Source organism: Lytechinus variegatus, chromosome 7 (genome assembly GCF_018143015.1).
Source record: "Lytechinus variegatus isolate NC3 chromosome 7, Lvar_3.0, whole genome shotgun sequence".
NCBI lineage: Eukaryota > Metazoa > Echinodermata > Echinoidea > Temnopleuroida > Toxopneustidae > Lytechinus > Lytechinus variegatus.
Window position 1 is genome coordinate 30,983,029 of NC_054746.1, and position 27,287 is coordinate 31,010,315.

A 27,287-nucleotide genomic window follows, 5' to 3' on the forward strand; every position below is an offset into this window, starting at 1 on the left:
ATTCTCATTTTTTTGGTTCCCACATATCTCTCCACTGTCCTAGGACGATCCAAACAAATACATTCTTCACTTCTTGTTTCAGTGACTCATTCTTTCTGTCTTATACTCTCTCTCCATCTCTATTAAGATGTTTTACCATCCAATGACCATAGGTAATTCCTACATCCCTATCTTCAAACTTAGTTTGGTCGGGTTTCCTACGGCTAAAAACATATTCCAAGAAGAAGGGAGAAACAATCAAGAATTCATGACATAATACTAGCTACTCAAATACACACCAAAGCCTAACAGAGGGAATGACAATGATTTCCTGACTGTGAGAGTATTATTCTTTTTATTTTACATTCTCATCAATAAACACATTTTAAACATACAAGAATGTAATCAAAGTCATAAATACGCTGAATACTGCTCTTAATATAAATCTTAGTCAAGGAGTAGAACAAATTGAACGTGACCTGTGGCCATAAAAGGATCATGGTTCATATTAGAACACTATTACTAATTTCAGGACCATGTGAACAATTTTTTTAATAGGGGGGGAGGGGCTGGTTTGGAAGAATAAGTTGACAAGAAAAAAAAGGAGGTTCCACTATAAAATGAAGGCGATTTTGGTTAAATTTCTACTTTTAGCATACCAACCTCATTGCCAGGTGGTGCTTGCCTTTGGTGTATAACAAAAACAGTACCCCCGGACAAATGTGGTGGTGGGGGGGGGGGCGCGGAGGGGGCTTCATCCCCGCTTCCAGGGGCTATGACAATTATGTACAAATTGTAAATTACATTGATAAATTTAAACTTGTCTATTCCCACTAGATTAATCCCATTTTTTTTTTCAATTCAACCAATTGAGTTATGTTCAGCTTATATGATTAATTTAAAAAATAAAACAAGTTGGTAAGGACTAGTAAAAAATGATCAATTTCAAAATCTTTCGATTGGCTGAATATGTAATTGAATTATCCAAATACACTGTACATTTCAAATTTGAATGCATAAAACGTCTTTATGAAAATGAACTATGAAATTCCAATCAATCTTACAAAACAACTTCCTAATGTTTAATGCCTCAAAAACACATGGATCCCCCATGCACTTTCATATTTCATTTTTGTCTAAGGGTGAATACATAGGCCCGTATTCTGAAGTCGGGTTTAACTTAAACTCAGGTTTAAAGTTGTGGTCTAAGTATGGACAGCCAATTGTTACATAATCATTAACAGTAGAGATATCGTACTTCAGCTCATTCGGCTCTCATTCATAATTGTGTAGGAAGTATAAATAGGTGACTGTCTTCACCATCGATGAATCAGGAAAGAGCACAGTAAACATAAGAAACATACAACTTAATAAAGATTTTGGTACTTTTGGCTTCCCATACTTAGACCACAACTTTAAACCTGAGTTTAAGTTAAACCCGACTTCAGAATACGGGCCATAAGGTATATCTGTTCATATTCACAAATTTGTATTTCAAGATAAGCACATTTACTTGACATGTATGCTGTTGACTTCCCACTATGATATTTGATAGAGATATGTACTTATATATTATACATATCATACACATACTGAAAATACAAACACACATACATAGCAAGCAGTGATATAATAAAAAAAAATAATCCTTTTATATCCGCAAAGTGCAAATTGCCTCTAAGTGATTAAGAGAAAGGAAATAGGTGAAAAAAATATATATAATCAATAAACAAACACAAACAACTAATAATAAATAGAAAAAACAATATCAAACTGTGCCCTTTTCACTATTCTGCGCCAGATGCAGAAAGAGTTGCAGTTAGATTCAACTTTTTGATTAGAAAATCAAAGTTTATTTTCAATAATTTTCAATATTTTAGAAAATGTGCATGGATTTGGGTTTGCATTGTCCACAGATTACATGTCACATTGTACATAACATATCATATTGTACATAACATATCAAGTTCAATTAACATCTTTTTAAAGTCTCTTCAACACTATAAGGGACTAGGGGCCCTGTTTCACAAAGCCTTTTATCAACATCAAATGCTAGATTGTCTATGACAGAGTGCTCCCAACCAATCAAGTATCACTATTTCAGCAGCTTACACCATTTCGTACAATTCAAATTTATTTTAGCCTCCTTTTGTCATTGTATCCCGACCATTACAAATGTTTTGCAAAACATCTTACAGACAGATACAATAATGCAGACATTTCTATACATGGTCACCAATATATATATATATTTTCAAGCTCAAAATCTTGATTTGACAATAAGAGTTTCTTAATATGACACTGATAGTATACTGATACAGAGAAAATGTTCCAAGTACAAATGAAGAATTTATTGTTATTGGCACTGCATGCAATTAAACTAATTGTATGCTAGTTGTATGAAACATTCATTAAAATACTAATATTGACTGGCTTTAGGGAGATATATTTTTAAACATATATATTTCTCAAAGTAGTCTAATATCATCTTAGCCATGATAAGGGCAATATGGGTCAAATGCAGAGCTGCAAACTTGAATGAGTACCTTTCAGTAGTTTAAAAGCTGGAAATCAAAATTTTAGTTCAGAAATCAGTATTTTCAAAGAAGTAGCTTAGGAAAAAAAATAAACTGAAACTTGAGAAATAAATAATTTGCATGACACCATAAGTATTTTCATTTTTCAGTACTAAATGCAGAAAATATGTAATACTCAGTGTGTGGTATCTCCTGAAAATTATTCCCAGTCAACAGAAATATTATTACCTGCAGCTGTATAATGTGTAATTGAAATAATTGTTTGCAGCAACTAATACACCAGTTTGCTGATTTCAGACTATTCATATCCTTGCCAAGAAATTGTGACGTATGATACAGCACAGCTATGCACCATGCATGATGCACACATACACAATCTTGCACCTTGGGTTTTCTTCAAGGATTTGATTATAGACTGATAATTTATTATAGAGGAGCAATATAAAACTGACAAATTTTGCAGAGGAGAGAGTGCATGAAGAGTAGGGTCCCTAGTCATATGGCTCAACCCTAGCTTGGGTATTGTGACATATTTTGTGCTGAGTTAGATCGACAAAATGTGTCTCTAAAATGGGTGTTTAAACAATGCATTACAAATGCATATTTGAATGATTTGCCCATGTAATATGAGAGCATATTAAAGCCCTAAAATATGGCAAATATCCCACATGCTCATGTTCAAAACTTGCTGTTCAATATGGTACTGTGTTACATAGTCTCCATGAATATACAAATGCACTAAATGGAATGCAATGCGAAATGATACTATATGATGTCAAAAGAGTTTCATGTAAGTCGCATAGTCTACGATCAAAATCATCTTATATAGTGGGGGCCTATTAAATGAGTATGATAGGTGACATTTTGCTCATTCACTTTTGTTATGGGGTAGAGATTAACGATGCTATTGGATGGCTGTATTGCATGGAATAACAATAATATTCCACTCATCAGGGTCATTATCACACTCGTCCTGCAATATTGGCCCAATCTTATGGAACATAATCCCGTATCCCATTCTGAACCATTCAATATCACACAATCATTGACTCCTTGCAGATTAACTCATTCTACATTCATTCTGAAAATTTGGTTAGAAATTCAAATAAAATTTTGTTCATTCTGTAATATGAGCAAGAGCAGCAAGAGTAACAAAATACAATGTCTGTTGGGTGAAAGCTAGTGATTTCTTGGCACCATTGCTACAGTGATAAATCAAGCCGATTGGCTGCAAGCTACAAAAGTTTGATTGCATCACTTGTATCATCTTTTTCATCATGACGTATAGGTGCACAGAACAGGTTTTGACTGGCGGGATGCTGTCTTCTGATATCAGGGCCTTCCAGGAAATCCCATTCTCATTTTAGACAGGTAACTGAGAGAAGAAAAAAGAGACAGGGAAAGAGGGGGAATATAAACAGATAATCATGCATCAAATTTATGACATAATTTACCATTTAGACGTTGAAAAATTCCTTCAGGATCAAGGCAACCAGAACAATAACTTGGAATTGCATAAAAACATAAAACTCATATGAGAATATAATGATTTTATCCAAATTGGATGCTAAATAAGAAGGTTATGATATGCTTTGGATTTTTGATTTTGAAGTCAGGTGATAAAATATTACAAGCAATAGAGCTAGTTTCTCTGGACTTGCCAAACAATGTAGAGTTGCTGTCTACATTCAACACTCGGCATGAAGGAGTTTGTGTTGGGGGTTCACTAAACTCTAGAGCACAACTGTAGTTGGTGAATGGATGTGTACATGCCGCAGGTCTACTTACTGTGGATTGTACTGTTCTATTCTTCCTCTGAGGATGTTAACACCAAGAAAGTTACCCAATGCATCAAGACACTGGTTAGCTGCTGCACTCGTCAATGCATTGTCACAACCCTAAACCAGGAGAACATGGAAGAAAGAAAGAAGACCATATGTGAGTCATGAGAGCAAGGGTACAGAGAGAGATAGGAGGGGGTACACAGATATAGAGGCATGGCAAGTCATATGTAGTAAAGAGAAACAAAGACAAGAAAAAAATGATTGGAGACATATAGACTCTTTTAGGGAAAGATATAATCAGAAAAATATGTCACAGATATACACACAGAGAACGTTTTACTCACCAAAGCTTCAAATATGGGATCAAAGAAAGATTCCAGATGGGGTTTAAAGTGTCTTTTCCCTAGGTTTCTTCCAAATACAGGGAGCTGCAAAAATACATGAAAAAAAATATATATGTATTCATATACGTGCATATATTTAGAATGAAGTCCTAAAAATATATAAAGGACAATAGCTCACTGTTATAATGAACAAAAAAAAAAGGATTAAAAGAAAACTCACAAAACTCAGTCAACAAGTGTACTAATATCTTATTTTTTAGAACAATTTAATGGCACATACCAAACACAAAAAAGGAGGCAAATACAAGGTCTGTGAAAGTGAGTTTTGAGCTGAGCTGGACAAATCCGCCCCAAGAGTCATAAATAAATCATTTATCCCGGTTATTACACTGCAAAAACACAATTTTTTTTAAAACACAAGCCTGGTATCTACATTGGTCCACACCAGAGAAGTGTTGAAACAACACCAGTTAAGAATCAAACAGATTTTAGTTTTGCTTAAAGTGATTGGTTAACATTGGTTTGACTTTTAAAAAATCTAAGCTGGAAGGTCACACTTGTCACCTGTGTCTGTGATATGTTACAAAAATGAAGCACAGAAAAAATTGAAAATCGAAAATAATTTAGTGCTTCAAAAATTGAAATATAAAGTGACCGGAAACACCATCTTAATTTCATCCCATACACTTATGTGTACTATTTAGGTGTCTATAAGATGCCTATTTACAAAATCGGGGTTTGCCTTGTAGTTTTAGCTTTTCATTCTCAATAATGGTTGTTTTCAGGGTTTATTAGTTCTAATACAGGCACTTGTACACATGTTTCATCTTGGTTTGAGAATTTTTTAAATCAGCTGCTCACAAAGTCAGCATGACCCCAAACCGGTGTTTCAACACCTCTCTGGTGTTAATTTAACACAGGCATTTTTGCAGTGCAGATTTTGATTTAACTTTACACAATGTATACACCTTCCTGAGGAGTATTCCAGTCACTCACCAGTCACTCAAGTAGCTATTCAAGCCAACACAGTTACACTCACCTGTTTACAAACTGTTTCTAGAAGACAGACATGTTGTGGGTAATCCTGCTTTCTGCTTGCTTCTGCTACAAGGGGGAGTAATGATGCTACTTCAGCTGCCAGGGATTCAATAGCAGACAGCTCTGATAGCAGATGAATACAGCTAAATGAATATCAGAAAAAGTAACATTTATGGGAGACAGCTTTATCATAATCATAATATGTTCAACATTTGGATTGTGTACAGAACTCAACACAAATGTTACTAAGTGGACATCTTTTTTATAACCCTGTCAAAAATGGCTACTGTTATCACGTGTTCAAGCATTCCAATAGCTAGACCTGGATAGAGAGTGGCAGCTTTCAAAGTCAAAGTCTTGTTATTACTGAATCAAGCTACTGAATAAAGTTGGGATTGATCAATGCCCTCCTAATTTCCCCATCACATATTCAAATATCATTCATCATGTCATGTCAAAGAAAATCAAATTTTGTTGAATTTATATATGGACAGTTGAAGCATTGAATAGTGAAATGGATTATTTGAAAAAGTTTCTAAAATTAACATACATATATTGTTAACAATGTTAGGAAAAAAAACCCAAGAATTTCAGGAAAGCAACTTATCAGAAATATTATTTAGGATGAAAGGAATTTTTCAAAACAAACATAGATTACACAATGTTACTAGCTTCATATATAACACATGTTATGATGTATATGAGGTGTAAAAAAAATTGCACCGGTCTGATTTCCATGATTTAGGTCCTGAATGGAAGAACAACTATCAGATACACACACACACACAAACACACACACATATATATATATATATAAGACATTCCCTACTAATTAGATTTTCAAAGAACTTCAATAGCCAAAAATAGTTTACAGGTTAAACACTTTAATGATTTAAAAAATTCTGTCAAAAAGAAATCTTATAAAGGTATGAATTCAGTTTGCCCCTTAATACGACTGCGGATGTCTGGGATTTCAAACTCTAGGTGACGAAAATCAGTTCAAAATAGGCAGCTTAGGATTAGGGTTGCAGTCAGGATATAAATTTGGCTTCATGTACAGATTATTCAATAAGATCAATTTGTCACCAGATCAAACTTCAATGAATCAAAATGAAATAATATGATGATAAATGATGACTTACCCATCACACATCTCCCACGGTTCTGATGGTCTTCTGAATTTGTGATCCATACAGCCTCCCTCCCTACCACGACCCATCTTAGGAGCTAAAGATCCACATGAATACATCTACAATCAATCAAAGATAAAGACAAATTGCGGAATTATAATAAATCATATAGGATTTGTATAGCAAATGTATTCACCATACAAGGTGCTCAAGGCGCTCCTATATTTCCCCAGCTAAGCTAGTCTACCGATTCCGGTGCGCACAGCTTTTTGAGGAATTACTTCCTGCCTGTACCCTGGGTTGAGTGCAGCACAATGTGGGTAGATTTCTTGAAGGAAAACATACCATGGCTTGGAATCAAACCCACATCCTTCAGATTGAAAGACTAGACCACGACGCCCCCACGAACATAAAGAGCAAGTACCATCATGGGCCCTATTTAATGTGACTTGCCACACAGACAGTTTTTAGAGAGGGCAAATTGCTGGCCATGGGTCTGTCTTAATTTTGATATAAACAAACAAAATTGAAATATGAAACCCAAAAGCGACAAAAAAGTTGTGGTATTAAGACTACGGGTAGTCTTGGACCTGACTGAGGCCTGCTTTATTTTTATATTATTTTACGCAGACTCAAAGATGCAGTCAAACCCACTGAGCTGATGTCACATGCATCAGTGTAATAAAACATAAGCAGAACATGCCAAAAAAAAACTCCTTGCCTCCCCCCTTCCAAGGCAGTGGGAACACATGCAAATGCAGGCCGAGTACTGCAATTCAGTCAGGCCCCAGACAGCTTGGGGCTAGCCTGCCACTGTAGTTAAGGCCTGTTACAAATTAATATTAATGTGTTCAAAATTTACAGCCATAAGTACTTGATTGGACAAGTGCAAAAAAGATTACAATTTCTTATTGAAAGCAGTTTTTTGAAAGACGACTTGAAATACCAATCAATAGTGACTCAGCCACTAGTCTAATGTTTTTATTTCATTAGAACTCAGGCTAAAACTTCTTCATATGATTAAATTTATACATTCTATTACATATGATTATTAGTCAATATAAAAATAAAATAAGATGTGCAAGTACATGTAGCAGATGCTGAGAAATCAGACACAACAGATTGGTACAACAGAATACAAAGCATCAAACAACAAATTACATTGCATCTGTTCATGGGATAGCCTTTCTCAAGATTTATTTAAACCATTTTTTTTTGCTAAATTCATGCAAAACCAATTCTAGCCACAAAACAGTGCAAACTGTGACCTGGATTCCTCCTTGTTTACAGATATAGTGTACATTACACAGGAAGGGAGGAGGGGTATGCATGTAGATTCCTTCCTGCCTGAGAGTACATTGGTGTACATTACACAGGAAGTATGGGGAGGAATATGTAGATTCTTCATGTCTGAGAGTAAATATCACTGTTTAATTGACAGGTGGAATGTGGAATGTGGGAAGATGCTCTCCTGATAGATTTCTTGACAATTAATTGCTTGCATATTACTCTCTCTGTCCCAGATACCTAATTAATAACAAATTTACGCGTTGATTCAAGGTATATTTCCTGAAGGTGACTTTCTCCAGGTTAGTGACCTTATGAAATACAGTACAGTTCTTTCACTATCTTCTGAATTTCCATTTTATATCCTATATTACTAAGTGCCACTGTTGATAATTTATCATTCATATGCAAAAGTTTGGAAGGTAAATCTAGGGATTGAGTTAATAATTTTGTTTTTAATAATTTCGTGTTTTTCTTTATCACAATAATCAATCACATTTTCAATAAAGAAAATAAAGATACAATACTAAGAGAGGGGACTCTTCAGATTGTATTCCAAACTTGACTATAACAAGACAATAAATGAGTAGGGATCCAATATCTATGAAAAAATCCATTCAAAATTACTTTTTTTTTAAATTCCAGAGAATCTCACTAAACCAAGAACAAACAGACACATTAATCATCAGAATCATTTCTGGAGAACTAGCTATACCAACCTGTTGATTTGAATGTAGATCCATGTCATTATCTCTGAGCTGTTTGACCAATCCATATGTGGCTGGACCTTTGTCAAGACCGCTATACCTTTCAGATGTCTTGGGTTGGTTCTGCAAACCCTTCAAGCCTTCTGCAACCTTTACCAGAAGAATGCTTGAAGCTGCTTCACCTGTAAAGAAATCAACAAAAGAACGAGATGGAGACAAAGGCAAACCTGAAGAAGATAAAAATTGAATTAAAAAAAAGACATAATACTAATGTGGAGTGTTTTACAAAGATGTAACTGTAACATCATATCAAGCTTGAATTAATATTAGCATGTAGTATATAGGGCATCATCTAATTGGTAAGAAAATACACAGGGGATACGTGCTACATCAATGCATTAAAAAATGCAGTAAGTATTGGTGGCTCAGCATGACCTTAATCATTTTGAGTTCTAAATCATTGTGAAACACCACCCTGATGTGTTTCCAGTTATAATGCACCCCTATTAAAATCTTGTTTGAAATCTCTGTTTTTTCATCCCCATTTCATACCTACCATAGGCTCTTGTGACATTAGCCAGGGCTGCCGCTGCACCTTGTCTTACAGATGGAATGTTGTCTTGTAAGTTCTCATAGAAGAGGGGATAAAGCGCATCTATGCTCTGTCTGTGATGCAATAAAAAAAAGAATATTAATATCGAGGTGGTCTCTCCCCTCAACCAAATATAATGAAAATGCAAAATTACTTCTTGGACAATTATCAGGGTAAGCTGCAGAAAATGTGAGTCAGTAATGGTTCTTGTTGACATCAACTTCCTGTCATCAACAGCACAAATAAAAAGTCTATTCCAGGTTTACTGAACAGTGAAACAATTTTCTTTTCTTTTCTTAAATGTATTTGTAAATTTGAAGTCCATTGACATATGCACTGACACATAACATCTCTAGAATATCTAAATCTAATAAGCACATTGCAACAACAAATATAAAGCAGCACCAAACAACTGTACCTTGATTCTTCTGGAAAGCATTTGATGAAGTTCCCACATGCAACACACGCAGCATCTCTGACTGGCCAGCTATCATCTTTGAAGCATACTAGAAGAGTGTCTAGCAGTCTAGGAACATGGCCACGTACAACATCTTGCCCTATCTGCAGAATGGATGTAGATGTCAAACAGCCATTGCAATCATTAACGGGGGCTCTTCTTAGATTGATTTACATGAAGAATTCTATGAGATATATGTATCTTTAATATGTTAGATGAATGTTTGTTTTTCAAATAATTTCCTAACATCAGCAAACATGTGTATCAGCACTGGCATAAAATTCAAGAAGAAAATCTATTGTTCAGGGGGTGAGGGGAGGTGTGGGGTGAACTATTGTCTCATTCCCCCATACCCACTTGAATAGTGTGACATGTATTTATGCCCAGGTGTATCAATCACTCTGTTTGAATGATAGCCCGACCAAGGAGGTTATACCCAGCTGGAGTCACAGCAAAATTTTTAAAAAGTGTTATGCAACGAATGAGAAAGGAGCCGAAATGAAAGTGCCGCTCCAGCGCTTATCGACTTATCGCTCGATCTTGCCAAAAGACGCTTGTATATGTTACTAGACCACTATGAGTACGTTCAATGCAAAACAAATGTCCTTTAGGCTTCGCCCATCAGGATCATTTGAAGATCAAAAAGCCCTTTTAAATAATTCATGAAATGAATTCTGCCATGTCACTGGAAAGATCTTCATGAATATCAATTATCTTGGTATCAGTATCAGTAAAAATGTACAACTCTTGAATCTTGTTGACACCATGAATTATCAACATCATAACAACCGTGATATCCATTCTCCCTCACATCAACACGATGAAGATTAATGCTATTATCATCAGCGTTAGTACCAATCCTCATAAATGTGTACCACCTTGTAAATTCTTACAGGAATGCAACCACATCCTAGAACTACATGTATGCATCGTTGAGGATGAGCCATTAATCCTCCATTTACTCATTGCTAGACCCTCAAAATATGGCGTCATCAGTGTAAATTTGATGGCAATTTTCCCAACATTCCACGCCTTTTTTATAATCACATCACCAATGACGAAATGCCTATCCATTTGATCCTCTTAGCAACCAAAAGCAGAATCCGACCACACATACTTGAATGAAGCATCACTGAGGAGCAAACCTCCAGTAACTCTTTGCTCGTCTCTTAAAACATGGCATCATCAACAACTCAGCAAGGAGTAAATTTGGCGCAATCCTCCCTTGTCTTCCTTGTACAAATCATTGATGAAAACTGCATTCACCCTCTCTGGGAGGAGGTCATGGTCATCCAAAATTTCCCTGTCCCTGATTCTCTTTGAAAACTCAAGGAATTTCTTGGACTATGTAAAGCCTATCTCGATTTCATTCCTGATTGTGCAAACATCTCCTAACCACTCACCTATATTTTAGCATGCAAGCAGAAAATCAAAGCAATCCACCTTGTTAACACAGCCCTCAATGCACTCTTTGACAGCAACTCTTGCTCATACTCTCCTTTCACACTCAAAACCAAACTTTTCACTTGGCATTATCGTTGATGCACCAGAAGTCGCTGTTTGAGGTGGGCCGCTGTAACATACATCGAGGATGATTGGCAACCCATTGCCTTCTCAAAATAATTGTACCTATCATGATCGCATGATGCACAAGGTTATAATACAACCTTGTCCTCTGGTAATATTCTGAAATACGTTTGTCATCTTTGGACAATTTTTTTGCTTATTTTTTCCTGATCAAGGAGATTATGTTTGACATCATGCAATCAACTTTTCACTGATTACATGTTAGTAGTTGCCCTAGTTTTTCAATGTTAAACCTCATAAACTGCACATTTTACTGATTTTGGAGTGTTGCCATTCTTGATAGATGATTCTTAACTTTCTGTCCACGAATATCCGTCGAGTAGGAATCAATGACATAGTTTAGCCTTGTTATTAGGTAGTAATGAACTATAACTTTCATTAGCTGCAACATATGGCACTAATGACCAGGAAAAAGTATCCTGTAGTTCAATCAAGTGATAACTTTAGGCAACTTTTCTTTCTGATTCCTTTTCCAGTGGTAGGCTGGAGACCCTCCTGTTGTATCATCTTCTCTGGAACCATTGCAGTGATTAGAAATGACTAGGATGGATATATCAGGCCTCCATTATTCTTGAAGTGAATTAGTTGAAGATGCTGCTCCTGGGACTGTTTCTCCTTGTCCACCAGTGCTTTAATACTTGCATTCCTCACAGTACTGTTGATACAAAAATAAGTGCATTAACTGAGACTCAAACCATGACAAAGAAATGATTAGTGTTTTAAATTCGAAAAATAGGAAGACAAAATGGTAAAAAAAGAGAGATAGAATTGACAATAAATTCTCGCAGTTTGAAACTTTTGATCGATAAAGTGGCAGAATGGTGATTACCGTAGATTATAAAAGTGATGACAACATTTCTTCCTTTGGTCATGTTCATTTTAAGGAATACCACTCTTAGTAAAAAAATAATTCAAAGATGACACTTACATGTAAATGTAAGGTTGATCTGTGTATTGGAGCAGATTTAGTAGAACTCATTACCCTAACCTGATATATCAGGCCTCTATTATTCTTGATGTGAATTAATTGCAGATGCTGTTCCAGGGAGTTTCTCCTTGTCCAGCAGTGCTTTGATCCTTGCATTCCTTACAGTACTGTCGATAAAAAGAAACAAAAGTTATGAACATTAGATAATCCAACCATGACAATGAAATATTTAGCGTATATCTAGAAAATAGGAAAATATAATGGTGAAAAGGTGAGAAAAAAATAGAGACAAGGAATTACAAATTTCTTGCTGGTTGAAAATTTAGAACACTGAAGTGGCAAAATAGTGATGAGATTTTAAAAAAAGTGCTGAAAACACATTGTCCATTTGGTCATGATCGTTTGACAGAATACCACTCTAAAAAAATTGTTAGGTAGACACCAGCAACATACACATAAGTAAAAAATGGTAGTTTCCTGTTCAAAACAAAATATGCAAAAGTAATTTGATGTATGTAGTGATCCGCCTTAACCCATTAATCTGCATATACATGCAAATTTTGTTCAACAGAACCTAAAATGTAATTGCTATAATTTGACTTTAAGGACCAAATATAACATAATCATGGAGGTTTGCTTAAAATGCATGTGACAGGATGGCTATTGGCTTGGTGAGTGAATTTACCTTTCAGATTCTTTGGATCGAGGTTAGTTCCAAGCTTGTGGACTGCCCCGTCACAAATTTTAGCATTTTATTTGTGGATGCCATTGCCATGCTGACGCAACAGGCATTCCCTTATTACAGCTGCCTGGAGTGTTGCTGGAGGCTTGGTAATCAGGAAACAACCTAGTCAATGGACCATGGACACCAGGACTTGGGTGGCAGGTGATCCCCATAGGTGTAAATCCAGTGTTTTTATCAATGGTCCTGTCTTATTGCATTTGTTTCTTGATGGACATGGCATCAAGCAGTAGTGACCAGTGCAAATTCCTTGAAGAATCATCATTGATGCTGTTTTGTGTGATCAACGGTTCCTCTGTGAACCATGGCAACCCTTCAACCTCATCCAGTAATGTTTGCAAAATGAAGTTTCAGTTCACCCTGGCTTGGTCTATACAGAAGGAAGTACCTGAAATAAAAAATGGTCTACGTATAATCAATCTCAATGTATGTTATATTAAATATCGATGTTATATACATATTTATGAAATCAACTGAATAAACAAAATACAGCAATAGGAGAAAATAAGCATCATTATCTTTTTCACAACATCTTATATTTAATTTTATTTTCATTTCAATTTCAGTTTTAATATTTGAAACTAAAATATAAATGAAAAAGCTAACTTGAAAATAAATATTAAAATTATACCATAATTAATCGCTAGAGGGTATTCATTTGTCTCGCAATCTACTATGGCCATAGTAGATTGCGAGACAAATGAATACCCTCTAGCGATTATTTCAATTCGCAATAATGAACCTATTTAGTATTATACCATAATTGCCAACATCCTTATTTCATTAAAATTTTTTCTTTCTTCCTTGAAGGCATTGGGTTTATTTTTCATCCATACCTAATACCCCATGTTTATATTTTAGCAAAAAATATTTCCATTGCACTATGTTGAATAAGATAGACAATGTCTCAATTTTTTTAAAATTTCTCAATCATTTGCCACTATACAGGGTGTTTCAAAAAAAAGGTAACCAAAGTACAAATGTCAGCTTTATTAAGAATACATTATTTATTCATGTGATTTTTTTCCTACATGTTGAACAACTCATAAACTTTAATTTGACACCTTGCTTGCATCACAATTGTCACTAGTCACAGAGCTATGGTCCGGCGAAGGGTACAGAACCTACTTTTTTCAAGTTTTTGGGTTTAACGAACATGGAAGAAACCCGCTTTGTTGTAAGGTTTTGGTTTCATCAGAGTTTTTCACTGCAAATTTCATTAAAATGTTATCCATTCTGCTACATTTTTGCGAGTGAATGTTACATAGCTGGTGTCTAGCTGCAATTTTGGTTAAGCACATCCTTGGTGACTTGCACGCACATGTTTGGCATGAGATAGATGTTCTATGTCACAATCCTGCAATGGTTAGAAGAGCTATGCAAGACATGCAGCTTTGACAAGGGAGGTACTGTGAGATCGTTGAAGGTATTGGTGCAAAAGTTAGGGATGAAAAAATGCTCAACAGACTGAAGCTAGGCAATTGATATGGAAATGTCAGTCACTCACAAAAAGTTAACAGAGGGGATAGCGTTTCACTGAAATTTAAAGTGAAAACTAATGAAACCAAAACCTTATAACAAAGTTGGTTTCGTGCATGGACATGGAAACCCCAAAACTTGGAAAAAGTAGGTTTTGGACCCTTTGCATTCAAAGGACCATAACTCTATTATCCGCAACAAATGTGACGCAAGCAGGGTTTCAAATTAAAGTTGATGAGTTACTCAGTTATGTAGAATAGAAATCACAAGAATTAATCATGTATTCCAGATACGGTTAACCTTTGAACTGCATTTACCTTTTTTTTAGAAACACATTGTATATGGACTGATAACATCAAAACTTAGAAGTACATGGTTAATTTCATTTGATTAACTGTTGAAAAATTATCAAATTAGCAAACAAAGAAATAAAGACATATAGTATAATCCTTACACGCTTCCAGATTGAGGATCATCAAATAATCTCACTGCCAAATAGATTAACAATCCATTACTAGACATGGTCCAATGGTAAGTAGCATCTCCTTGTCTCATAGAAATAGGCCTCCCTACATGTAGTAACTAGAGTACTCTTTGATAGAGGGGCTTTGTAATCTTGCTGGAACCTGTTGTCTCCATTTAACATGGACATCTGTCATATTTATATGAAATTAAAATGTGTCTAATTATGTTCATATATTTGTCAATATTGAGATTTTACATGTCCGTTAAGTAAATTTTACTTAATAATAAAAAAAAAATATATGAATAAAATTCAAAATATTAAAATCTTCATGCAGTATTTTATGGAAGCTTAAAAGTGCTACCGAGATGTTGAGATAATTATCTCGGGAAGTCGACATCTTGATAGCAAAAGATAAGATGACGAGATCCTGGATCTCATCATGTCGACATCTTTTAGAAGAGATGATGAGATGACAAGATCCCGGATCTCATCATGTCAACATCTTTTAGAAGAGATGTTGAGATGACAAGATCCCGGATCTCATCATGTTGACATCTTTTAGAAGAGATGATGAGATGACAAGATCCTGGATCTCATCATGTTGACATCTTTTGGAAGAGATGATGAGATGACAAGATCCCGGATCTCATCATGTTGACATCTTGTAGAAGAGATGATGAGATGACAAGATCCTGGATCTCATCATGTTGACATCTTGTAGAAGAGATGATGAGATGACAAGATCCTGGATCTCATCATGTCAACATCTTAAGAAGAGATGTTGAGATGACAAGATCATCTCATCATCTCATCATCTTTTCTACAAGATGTCGACATGATGAGATCCGGGATCTTGTCATCTCAACATCTCTTCTAAAAGATGTTGACATGATGAGATCCGGGATCTTGTCATCTCATCATCTGTTCTAAAAGATGTTGACATGATGAGATCCAGGATCTTGTCATCTCATCATCTCTTCTAAAAGATGTCGACATGATGAGATCCAGGATCTCGTCATCTCAACATCTCTTCTAAAAGATGTTGACATGATGAGATCCAGGATCTCGTCATCTCAACATCTCTTCTAAAAGATGTTGACATGATGAGATCCAGGATCTCGTCATCTCATCATCTCTTCTAAAAGATGTCAACATGATGAGATCCAGGATCTCGTCATCTTATATTTTGCTATCAAGATGTCGACTTTCCGAGATAATTATCTCAACATCTCGGTGGCACTTTTAAGCTTCCATAGTATTTAATTAAAAAATCTATAAAAAAATATACAACATAAATAGGCCCGAGTCAAACTGGTCGGTCAATGGGTGCCAGACTGAGGCCGCCAATCACTAGTGCAATTTCCAACAGACCAGTGGACCCATGAACTAAAGAAATATTATCGGTAATTTGTTGCCAAAGACCTTTGAAATAAACCATTTTGAGAACTACATTTCACAAAAGTTTCATATATCATATTTCATTCAACCAAGTGATACTATGGAAATAAGATTGCAATGCCGTGCCATATTTGCTTACAACTACTACAAACTTTCACAGAGGCATTCCACTTCTTTATTTTGATATGTTCTTTTGTATATTTTATTGAAGTTGAATGTTTTGTTCTTTATATTTAAAGAGTTATATACGTAATACAGTACATACCAACATACTTCTTTCAGGTCTTTAGATGCGATTTAGACAGAGCATCTGTACCTATTTGAACCAGCTCATTACCAGCTGCATGACGGCCCTCCCTTTCTTGAGGTGAATCAGCAGCCATTGGAAATAAAGAAATGCCTGATATGAATGAAAAAATATATAACCTATTCAGAGATATCATCATTTAATCAAACTTTGATGTGAATGAACTGCTTTTTAAAGGATGTCTTTTCATAATAAACCGAACTGAAATTGATAAATAAAATTAAAAATAGGGCCTACATTGGCACAGAAATAACTTCTAGAGAATGCAAGCTCTGCTGAGATGCTCACTTCTAGAGAATGCAAGCTCTGCTGAGATGCTCACTGGAAACTGAAAGAAGCTGTTAGTTTCAAACATTCTTTTCCAAATAACAAACGTACTCCATAAATATTCTTTAGAGTCTGCATAGATATAAAACAAATATGTCTAGCATTGGTTTGATTCAAGAAGCCTTCAGCAGCGGAGCCCAAGAACGTGGACCCAGCTATTACAAGCAGAAGACTGGGACCCAGCTTGCAGCAGCGCAATACATGAACTTGAACATGTGGGACTGTAGACTTCATCAAGGCGTATAAAATAACTCTGTCCCTTTTCAGAAAATATGTTAAATTACACTCACCACTCATCTGGTTGCAGCTCTTGTTCATCAAGTTCAGAATAAAACATTAATTCCTAGTCTGAAGTCAGATTGTCTTGAAACTTATCAGCCTTTGCCACTTTGACTTCCTAAAATTACATGGGGATGTCACACACAGCGAAAGCTAAAAAGGCGCGTGCGCATACAATCCTTCAAACAGCTGTCATCACATCAGAACTCCTGGGATCAAAGGAGCTACGGTTTGCTGTGACTCCAGTTAAAGTGAAACCTCCATAATTGAACACAATATAATTTCAGTATAATTCACATTTTATATAGACCTTGTCCAAATAATATCTAGCATAAGGGCTCAATGGGTTACTTTCTGCATATTTGAATATTGACGAGTCCCACAATATTTGGAAAATATAGTTATAAAGACTGAAAATAGTTATAGATATTTTGCAGTGTTAGTGCATGTTTACATATTTCTATGTAATTTCTTTTTACGAATTTGTAAAATAAATTTAACTGAAGAAAGTACACATTGTACATCATCAAAACTTCAAAGGTAATAATGAAATTGAGAATACAATAACTCCACACTACAGTGTAATTTAAAAATTTGATAAGATCAATCACAAGCTTCTGTTTATTTTCATGCCAACACACTTATTTTTAAAACACAAGTGCTAAACTACAAACATTTATACATTTATGAACTGAATGAAAAATTACTTTACAGAGGAAAATATATACCTTTGCACCAAGCTCTGCAATACATGCACATGCGGCTTCTCTTACAGCATGGTTGTCTGCATCACTTGCTTCAATATAATACTCAACCTAACAACACAAGCGAATAAACAAAAGAAGTATGTCATGTAATTCTACTGCTCCTTCTCTGATAAATAAGCAGTCAACTCCTCCCCCCCCCTCCTCCTCAGTACATTTGCTTCCTCACAGGTCGAAACCATCACAATATACCAGATACTCTTTTATTTTCATTTTTCATAATGGAACAAAATATATAAATGAATAACTTCAGAATAAACCTTTGATATAGCCCAAAATAAAGTTCATATCTGTTGTTTTCTTCACATAGTCATAACTAGAAAACGCATTAAGTTAATGATAAGTCTTACTGATATAAAGACTGCTGTAAATGTGTGCATTTGACTCCCACAAAAGATGAAACACAAATCAGATTCTTCGCATAAATAATGGCTTTTTTTAGAGAAAATTTGTATAAAAGAAAACAAACATACAACATCACCAATGTGCTGCTCTACCAGCTCTTTGCCATGCAAACCAGTAACCAATCGCCAAGTCTCCTGAGAATAGATCCTTACACCCTCTGCTACATAGTACCTGAACAAAGAACAATATTCATAAAGAAGTATATGCACAAACTTATGTGTATTTGTGATATTCTAGAGAACAGAGTAGGAACGGGGTTTAGGTTACTAGCCTGGGCTATGTCACATAAAGGTTGCAATCAATTGTACAGATAAGCATAATTACTGTATGGCCCGTATTCTAAACTCGGGTTTAAATTAAACCCCGTGTTAAAGTTGTGGTTTAACTATGGAGAGCCAATCGGGGTACATATCTCTAAGAGTGCACATTCAGTTCATTAATTCATTTGACGCCCAAATTGTCTGGGAATGATAACTGACGTAATTTTAAATATTTTTCTTCATAATGAAAGCAAAAGGAAACAAAACAGTAAACATAAGAAATATCCAATATAAGCAGAATTTTCGGCTCCCCATAGTTTTAGCACAGAGTTAGACATTTCTATAAATGCGTTGGTGGCAACGCATTTATAGAAAGTACAATAAATGATTTGTAGTGATTAATTGCATCTGTATGTCACCTGGTCCTAATCGTGTTTACACTGAAGGAATATCGATTGAAATAGAAATGGATGGGTGGATCTTGTGTACACAGGGGGATTTTTTTTTGCAAGGACACATTATGATTGAAATGCAAGTGGAATGCCTCTGGCCGTCTCACCTGCATCACGCGGTTCAATATAGCATCAGTGCTGACTTTGAAAACTACTCTAACTCGCACAAGATGTTCAGTGATACACCGTTACTTTTATGTCCACTTTTTATGAACTAGACCAATAAACTTACAGAGATATGATGGTTATTCAACAAAAAACCCAACATGGCCAAAGTTCATTGACCTTACATGACCTTTGACCTTGATCATGTGACTTGAAACTCGCACAGGATGTTCAGTGATACTTGATTACTCTTATGTCCAAGGTCATGAATCAGATCCATAAACTTTCAATGTTATAATGGTAATTCAACAGATACACCCAATTCGGCCAAAGTTCATTGACCTTTGACCCTGGTCATGCAGGGGCCGCGGAACGGTTTTCAAAGTGGGGGGGCTGAGCCAAAAGTGGGGGGGCTGACCATGCTAAAAATCACAATCGTATGGTAATTTTTGCGTTTTTGTACACGGTTTTGGAAAAAAGTGGGGGGCTGAAGCCCCCCCAGCCCCCCCGGTTCCGCGGCCCCTGTCATGTGACATGAGATGCGCACAGATGTTCAGTGATACTTGATTACTCTAATGTCCAAGTTTAACGAACTAGACCAATAAACTTTCAAAGTTATGATGGTAATTCAACAGATACCCCGATTCGGTCAAAGTTCATTGACCCTAATGACCTTTGACCTTAATCATGAGAGCTGAAACTTGCACAAAATGTTCAGTGATGCTTGATCACTATTATGTCCATGTTTCATGAATCAGATCCATAAACTGTCAAAGTTATGATGGGAATTCAACAGATACCCCCAATTCAGCCAAAGTTCATTGACCCTAAATGACCTTTGACCTTGGTCATGTGACATAAAACTCACGCAGGATGTTTAGTGATACTTGATTAACCTTATGTCTTAGTTTCATGAGCTAGGTCCTTATATTTTCTAAGTTATGATGACATTTCAAAAACTTAACCTCAGGTTAAGATTTCGATGCTGATTCCTCCAACATGGTCTAAGTTCATTGACCCTAAATGACCTTTGACCTTGGTCATGTGACATGAAACTCTAATAGGATGTTCAGTAATACTTGATTAACCTTATGGCCAAGTTTCATGAACTAGGTCCATATACTTTCTAAGTTATGATGTCATTTCAAAAACTTAACCTCAGGTTAAGATTTGATGTTGACGCCGCCGCCGTCAGAAAAGCGGCGCCTATAGTCTCACACTGCTTTGCAGGTGAGACAAAAAATGCTTCACTCTCATGGAATTTTCATTTTCTCACCATGCACAGAAGGGAGCAGAGAATATTTCACCTCTCCATCACAGTAAGTGCATCAAATTTTATTATTTTCTCTTGAAAAAGACATAATGCTACATCCAATGAAAACCAAGCATTTCAGTTAATGTGTGTTCATACATTGTAGAAACTGTATTTAATAGATTATTTGAAAATACGAAATACCTGTTGAGACACATCCTAGGAAGTAATGCTGGGAAAAACCGCTGACGGGCCGCAGCATTCGGTAGATTGACCAGGAACTGTCTGGTTGCAGTAGAAGCGGCCAAACGAACCTAAGATGATAACATTCAATTTTCATTAGATATGCATTTTTGCAGTGAAATGAATTGTGTTTTGGTCTTTTTCTTGCTTTACCTTGCTCATTTTCAACCCTTTCATTCTCCTATTCCATCCTCAAGTCTCCCCTATCCACTTATCTTTCTACCTCTTTCTCTCTCACTCTGACCTACATGTAACAACATGTAAGCTACATGAACCATGCTCTTTTGTGGCAACTCAAAATTATTACAAATATGAAATTTACAAATGTGCATTTAAACATGTATATATCATCAATTTTTATTCTTGTTAGTCTCCAGAAAAAAACGAAACAAAACAGTCTTGCAAGCAATGGAAAAATTGCAATTGATTGGTGATCTACTACTTTGCCAATGTTACATCGATCTATCAGATGCTAATTTGCAATTAATATTTGCAAGTTATCCCATTGAAACACTTCAATAGTCTATCAATGATTCTTTGACACTGATACGCATAAAGCCATGAAAATATAAATAAATCTTTAGTGCAGAGCTCCCGAGACTCACCTGACTCCAATTGTCAGCCAATCCTTTGGCGAAGTGATAAGCCAGCTGGTCACCATGGACTAGGATGGTATTAATGGCATTTCCTTCACTCAGCTCCATTTCTTCACCTTCATCTACAAAGAACATAGGGGCATATCATAAAGCTGTTTGTATGTAACTCATGGCTTAGGAACAAATGGGCAGGTCAGAGGGTGCTTCATCAAACTTTCCTTTGATATCAATTCTTTGAAATAACAATAAGACCAACTGATATTGGACTAGTGCCTATAAACCCAAATTGGGTTACATACAGCTCACTAAATCATTCTTAGCATTGAGCTTGGTGTGTGTTGTTACTGAACACCCTCCCCCCTTCCCCATCTAAAAATGATAATAAAAAATAAATAAAAACTAAAAATAAAGTTAATAGGAACTGTTTTGACCCATACCATGCTGGAGACCAAAATAGATGGCATCATAAGAAAGTATTAAAGAAATGTATAACACTTTTCAACTTTGGCTTACAACTATAAATACACAAACTAATTAAGAACCAGCAACCTGCATAGAATGATGTCAGCACATCTGTACTTAACTATTGACATAACTCACCTTGAGAAGTACCGCAGCTGACGAGAGTGGCACAGACATAGTATCCTGTTTCTCTTACAAAACGATTGGTGTGGGTAAGAGATTGAAAGATGAGGTCGAGTAGGTCCTGATCGATGAATGGGAGAAAGTTTGACCCACATCCTTCGATCACAGACTGCAAACATCTGAAAAATAAAAAAATAATAGGATCCTGTCTCTGAATAAGTAGATCACATACTACATAAACGAACCTATCATGTAACAAAAGATACAAAATCCAGAAACTGGTAGAAAAGGCAAGTTCAGTTTTAGTGACATAACAAATATTTATATTGAAATTGAATGAATTGAGAGTAAATTTGATTGCTTTGAATAAAACAATGCCTGTGAGAGATCAACTGAGATTCTATCCATGACTTATGGAGAATTTTAAGGAAATTTTGGAATGTTCCAAATAACTGTCACATTTGACCTACATTAATGATAATTATAACTAATCTTAATTAAATTCTGCCTCTGGAATTTCTTATCTATTAAAAATGACAAATGTAATCTAAGCACTGGGACAGTTCCATTGGTGACATCTTTATACCCATTGTAATATATACTATCTGACTATAAATAACATCATGGAACAATATGACAATGAATAAGATTGCTTTTCAGGGGGGAGGGGGTATGTTAGAAAAATGAAAGAATTAAAGTGATGAGAATGGACATGAAATTTTGAGCATACCTCATCCAAGTTTCCAGATTCTTCCATCCTGCAGTGTCATGAAATATCTTATCTGCATTACTGCTGTGAGACTAGGGTTAAAAACAAAATCACATTCATATTCATAAAGCACTCAAAGATGATTATAACGAGCTGAGAGCTAGTCTCATGGTGACCTGACCCATATACAGTGTGATGAACTGTTCAAGCTTTAACCTTTCTGCTTGTCTGATTTTTATATTTTTTTTTTATCTATAACCATCTGGGTTAGATACCCTTTGAATATAGTTCATATCATCTAATACCAATAATCTTTAACAAGTGGAATGCCTCTGGCCGTCTCACCTGCATCACGCGGTTCAATATAGCAGCAGTGCTGACTTTGAATACTACTCTAACTCGCACAAGATGTTCAGTGATACATGGTTACTCTTATGTCCACTTTTTATGAACTAGACCAATAAACTTACAGAGATATGATGGTTATTCAACAAAAAACCCCAACATGGCCAAAGTTCATTGACCTTACATGACCTTTGACCTTGATCATGTGACCTGAAACTCGAACAGGATGTTCAGTGATACTTGATTACTCTTATGTACAAGTTTCATGAATCAGATCCATAAACTTTCAAAGTTTTGATGGTAATTCAACTGATACACCCACTTCGGCCAAAGTTCATTGACCTTTGACCTTGGTCATGTGACCTGAAATGCGCACAGGATGTTCAGTGATATTTGATTACTCATATGTCCAAGTTTAATGAACTAGACTAATAAACTTTCAAAGTTATGATGGTAATTCAACAGATACCCTCGATTTGGCCAAAGTTCATTGACCCTAAATGACCTTTGACCTTAATCATGAGACCTGAAACTTGCACAAAATATTCAGTGATGCTTGATTACTATTATGTTCAAGTTTCATGAATCAGATCCATAAACTTTCAAAGTTATGATGGGAATTCAACAGATATCCCCAATTCGGCCAAAGTTCATTGACCCTAAATGACCTTTGACCTTGGTCATGTGACGTGAAACTCATGCAGGATGTTCAGTGATACTTGATTAACCTTATGTCCAAGTTTCATGAACTAGGTCCATATGTTTTCTAAGTTATGATGACATTTCAAAAACTTAACCTCAGGTTAAGATTTCAATGTTGATTCCTCCAACATGGTCTAAGTTCATTGACCCTAAATGACCTTTGACCTTGGTCATGTGACATGAAACTTTAATAGGATGTTCAGTAATACTTGATTAACCTTATGGCCAAGTTTCATGAACTAGGTCCATATACTTTCTAAGTTATGATGTCATTTCAAAAACTTAACCTCAGGTTAAGATTTGATGTTGACGCCGCCGCCGCCGCCGCCGCCGTCGCCGCCGCCGTCGGAAAAGCGGCGCCTATAGTCTCACTCTGCTTCGCAGGTGAGACAAAAATGACAAATGTTGAAAGTTCAATATTCCATTTTTTCCAGAATGGTACAGTATGACCCTTGTCTGCAGATATGTACATGCATCTGTCTAATTCAACTGGGTCTAAATAGAGAAATATTCTTTATTTCAGACAGCTAATGCACAGGACTAAAAATAAAATGCCTTTTCTTCTTCATAACAAGTGGAGCGCCTATGGCAGTCTCACCTGCATTACGGGATTCAATTACCAGCAGTGCTGACTTTGAAAACGACTATAGTAGCTAGACTAGTAGCTAGAGTGCAGAATGAATAGACACGCTGTCATCGTAGGGCAAGAATTTTAATTTGAAAATGATGATGGCCATTGTAAAAATCCTATATTCTACTCTTGTATTCTATGACATATTTTTCATACATACACTTTAAAGCACAATGAACATGATTACATAACGTTTTTTTGGAGTATCTGAGAAATTCATGTGTAATTTATCTCCTACATAAAGTCAAATTTTAGTTGGAGAGACACAGGGCCCTGTTCTTATTAATGGTACATTGTAGTGGTAGTTTTATTCAAGTCACTGTCTCTTACATGATCTGGACTTGCCCCTCCACCAAGCTTCTCCACCAGATGACCAACTTGGACTAATTCTTCATGAGAGGAATCACTAAGAGGGGCTCTTTCTAGGTTGGACTTCACTCCATCGAGTATTGCACCCTGACACTGCAGATAAACTTCACACCCGAGCCATTTGCTCAATGATCCAAGCAATTCACCTTTTTGGAGAGAGGAAAAAATAGAATTGGTCCTTGGATACACATGTTTTGCATAATCTGGTCATAAAATTGCTTGACTTTAACTTGGGCAAATATTCAAATAAGATTGCAAGCTTATATTAGAAAGTTTTCAGTCAGATGATAGTACTAAATTAGAAGAATGTAAAGGTGAAGATGTGTGAACGTTTCTATCATGATAAATTCAATGAGGCATTTCACAACACTGATTCTAGACACATTTTAGACTTTTGACAGAATCACAGAACTAAGAGAAAGGTCCCTCAGCAGCATGTCAGATAGGGTAAAAATTAAATAAAAAAAATAAAATGCTCTATTTATACTGCTAATGTTATCAGAGCAGGCAAATTCAGAAAAATTTTATGTTTTTTTTAATTTCAAGAACTTGGATCAAATGGAATTTTGAAGTCTTTTCTAAAACAATTACAAACTTGCATCCATGCTCTCTATTGTTATGATCATCCACTCCTAATTTAAATAGCTTTTAGACTCAGTCACTCAGAGTTAGTACAAGATTTCAAGGGATACTTAAACATAAAATAAAATTTTGAATCCATTTCTTTTGTTTATAAACAATCAAAATTAATAAACTCTCGCTTGCATTCTTCCTACACTCAAGAGATCAGAACTGAATTAAGTAATATACAAAATCATAATCAGATATAGAAAAATGCACCAATAAATGAAAATTGAAATTTGGCAGAGCGCGAGAAGCATTCATTACCTATAAAGAGCTGGCGGCCTGACCCCTATGGCCGTGTCCCATGATTTACAAATACACGAGTTAGAATAAAAATAGAATATTTTAGTATCGGTATAGTCATAAAGGTAGATCTAAGTTGTTAGAGCATATATAATTAGCATAGGAAAGGAGAGGGGTTTCGGAACTGATCAATTCTTAAACAATTTTTTTTCTTTTATTTTTCAAATTAAATTCTCATTGCTGGGAATCATGAGCGTAAATAATTTGAAATGAATCTAACAAGTTAGTTAAATCTACCTGCTGCAATCCTAACACGGGCTTCATTATCACTCAGGAAATGCATTGCACAGTTCTGCATTTCTTTCAAAAAAGGCTTTGAGGTTCCATCAAACCCACTAAGAACTTTGGCTCCCATTAAAGCGCCATGTTTAGCCTCCCAACTGGAATGAGAATCCTTCAGAGCAGACAAGAGCGTACTCTCGACGCCAGCGATCTCGGCTTGGTCACTGGCGCTGCTCCGCTGAAGCTTCGTTTGCAATTCTTCAAGTCCTTTATCTCTGTCTAATTTTCTGGTACTGAGAAGTAAGTCAAGGAAACTTTGTTCTCCACAATGCATGTTGAATGTTCATGTATTTTCCACAGAGCCTAATTAATTGCAATGTATCAAATAATAAAGTCAATAGAACTTGATCGATATTGTCTTGATTAAGCTGAGCACTGTGCCTGTGCTGCGCCGTGGAGGCCGGCCGTGGACTAGCTATACTATACGCCGTAGAATGTACTCGACGCGACGATGACGCTGCGCTGCTGCTGCGCTGCTTGCATAGGCTGCTTAGGCAGCTTGGCTGTATACACTCTTGTCATATAACGCGTACGGCCGGCGTGGACAAAATACTCTCTACGTCAATGTAAAAAGATACAAAAGCCGCATCTACCTGTGGTCGCACAATCTCGATACATATTAGTTACATATGAAAACAATAATTTCTATGTATCATATAAGAAAAAATATTAAATAAGTTATTAAATAATTAATAATTAAAATAAAGTATATTTAAAAACAGATGTATCAATCTTATATTTAATAAAATTGCGAAAATTTACTTTTGATCTGTGCAATCTGGCAACAATCAACCGGTCTGTGTCTCTGCTGTTGCATGCGTCACGAGTAGTTGGAAAGTAAAAACAAAGAATTTTTCGTATTTGTGGAAGACACTTGCAAAAAGGATGGGTGTTCCAGCATTTTTCAGATGGCTTAGTAAAAAATATCCTTCGATCATTGTTCACTGCGTGGAAGAAAAGGTAAATTGGCTTACGTACTTACACGAACCTTGGGCCGGCTTGTTGCGAACAGCAATAGTGCAGTGCAGTGCAAGCTGCAGCTGCACTGAACGTAAACCCAGAATCGATGAGCGCCAAGGCCCGGCGAAGCCGGGCGCCCAGGCATTCGCCATACGATTGGATTTTCGTGAGGCAGTGGTAGAGAAAACTGCCCAAATATTGGACACTTAAGCATAATTGGACCAAAACAAAAATACAATCATTGAATCAACATGATCAAATAAAAATCATGTGTATTCATGTGTGGTACAAATTGTTGAATGATTATGAATATTAATAATGTTATAAATTAA

General features: G+C 35.9%; 2 protein-coding genes and 1 long non-coding RNA gene across 10 annotated transcripts in view; 1 reads left to right on the forward strand and 2 right to left on the reverse strand.

The window, feature by feature from the left end:
• Positions 1–1,581: 1,581 nt before the first annotated feature.
• Positions 1,582–26,827, reverse strand: LOC121418997. 2 transcript variants are annotated; one of them, XM_041613256.1, is made up of 16 exons: positions 26,758–26,827; positions 24,748–24,932; positions 22,761–22,831; positions 22,046–22,209; positions 21,455–21,567; positions 20,811–20,920; positions 18,606–18,708; positions 18,097–18,183; positions 9,817–9,959; positions 9,363–9,472; positions 8,819–8,988; positions 6,825–6,931; positions 5,684–5,825; positions 4,645–4,728; positions 4,305–4,414; positions 1,582–3,891 (listed from the first exon to the last, which is right to left on the reverse strand). In XM_041613256.1, exons 1-16 carry the CDS (start codon positions 26,810–26,812, stop codon positions 3,849–3,851), a joined length of 1,797 nt encoding a protein of 598 aa, XP_041469190.1. In that variant the 5' UTR covers positions 26,813–26,827; the 3' UTR covers positions 1,582–3,848. The 2 variants fall into 2 exon arrangements, with proteins under 2 accessions (XP_041469190.1, XP_041469188.1); XM_041613254.1 differs by lacking the exon at positions 26,758–26,827 and adding an exon at positions 25,951–26,405.
• LOC121418998 lies at positions 9,966–17,045 on the reverse strand. 3 transcript variants are annotated; one of them, XR_005970538.1, is made up of 6 exons: positions 16,721–17,045; positions 15,046–15,243; positions 13,056–13,500; positions 12,371–12,537; positions 11,242–12,097; positions 9,966–11,210 (listed from the first exon to the last, which is right to left on the reverse strand). It is a non-coding gene; the product is annotated as an uncharacterized LOC121418998 (long non-coding RNA). The 3 variants fall into 3 exon arrangements; XR_005970537.1 differs by having other exon boundaries at positions 9,966–12,097; XR_005970539.1 differs by having other exon boundaries at positions 9,966–12,097; positions 13,056–13,517.
• LOC121418996 (5'-3' exoribonuclease 2-like) overlaps positions 26,787–27,287 on the forward strand; it is a 67,467-nt gene continuing 66,966 nt past the window's right edge. For all 5 annotated transcript variants that reach the window (XM_041613249.1, XM_041613250.1, XM_041613252.1 and 2 more), the window contains exon 1: positions 26,787–26,955. In XM_041613249.1, coding sequence (XP_041469183.1) covers positions 26,881–26,955 — 75 coding nt within the window. In that variant the 5' untranslated portion in view covers positions 26,787–26,880. The remainder of the gene's footprint in view (positions 26,956–27,287) is intronic.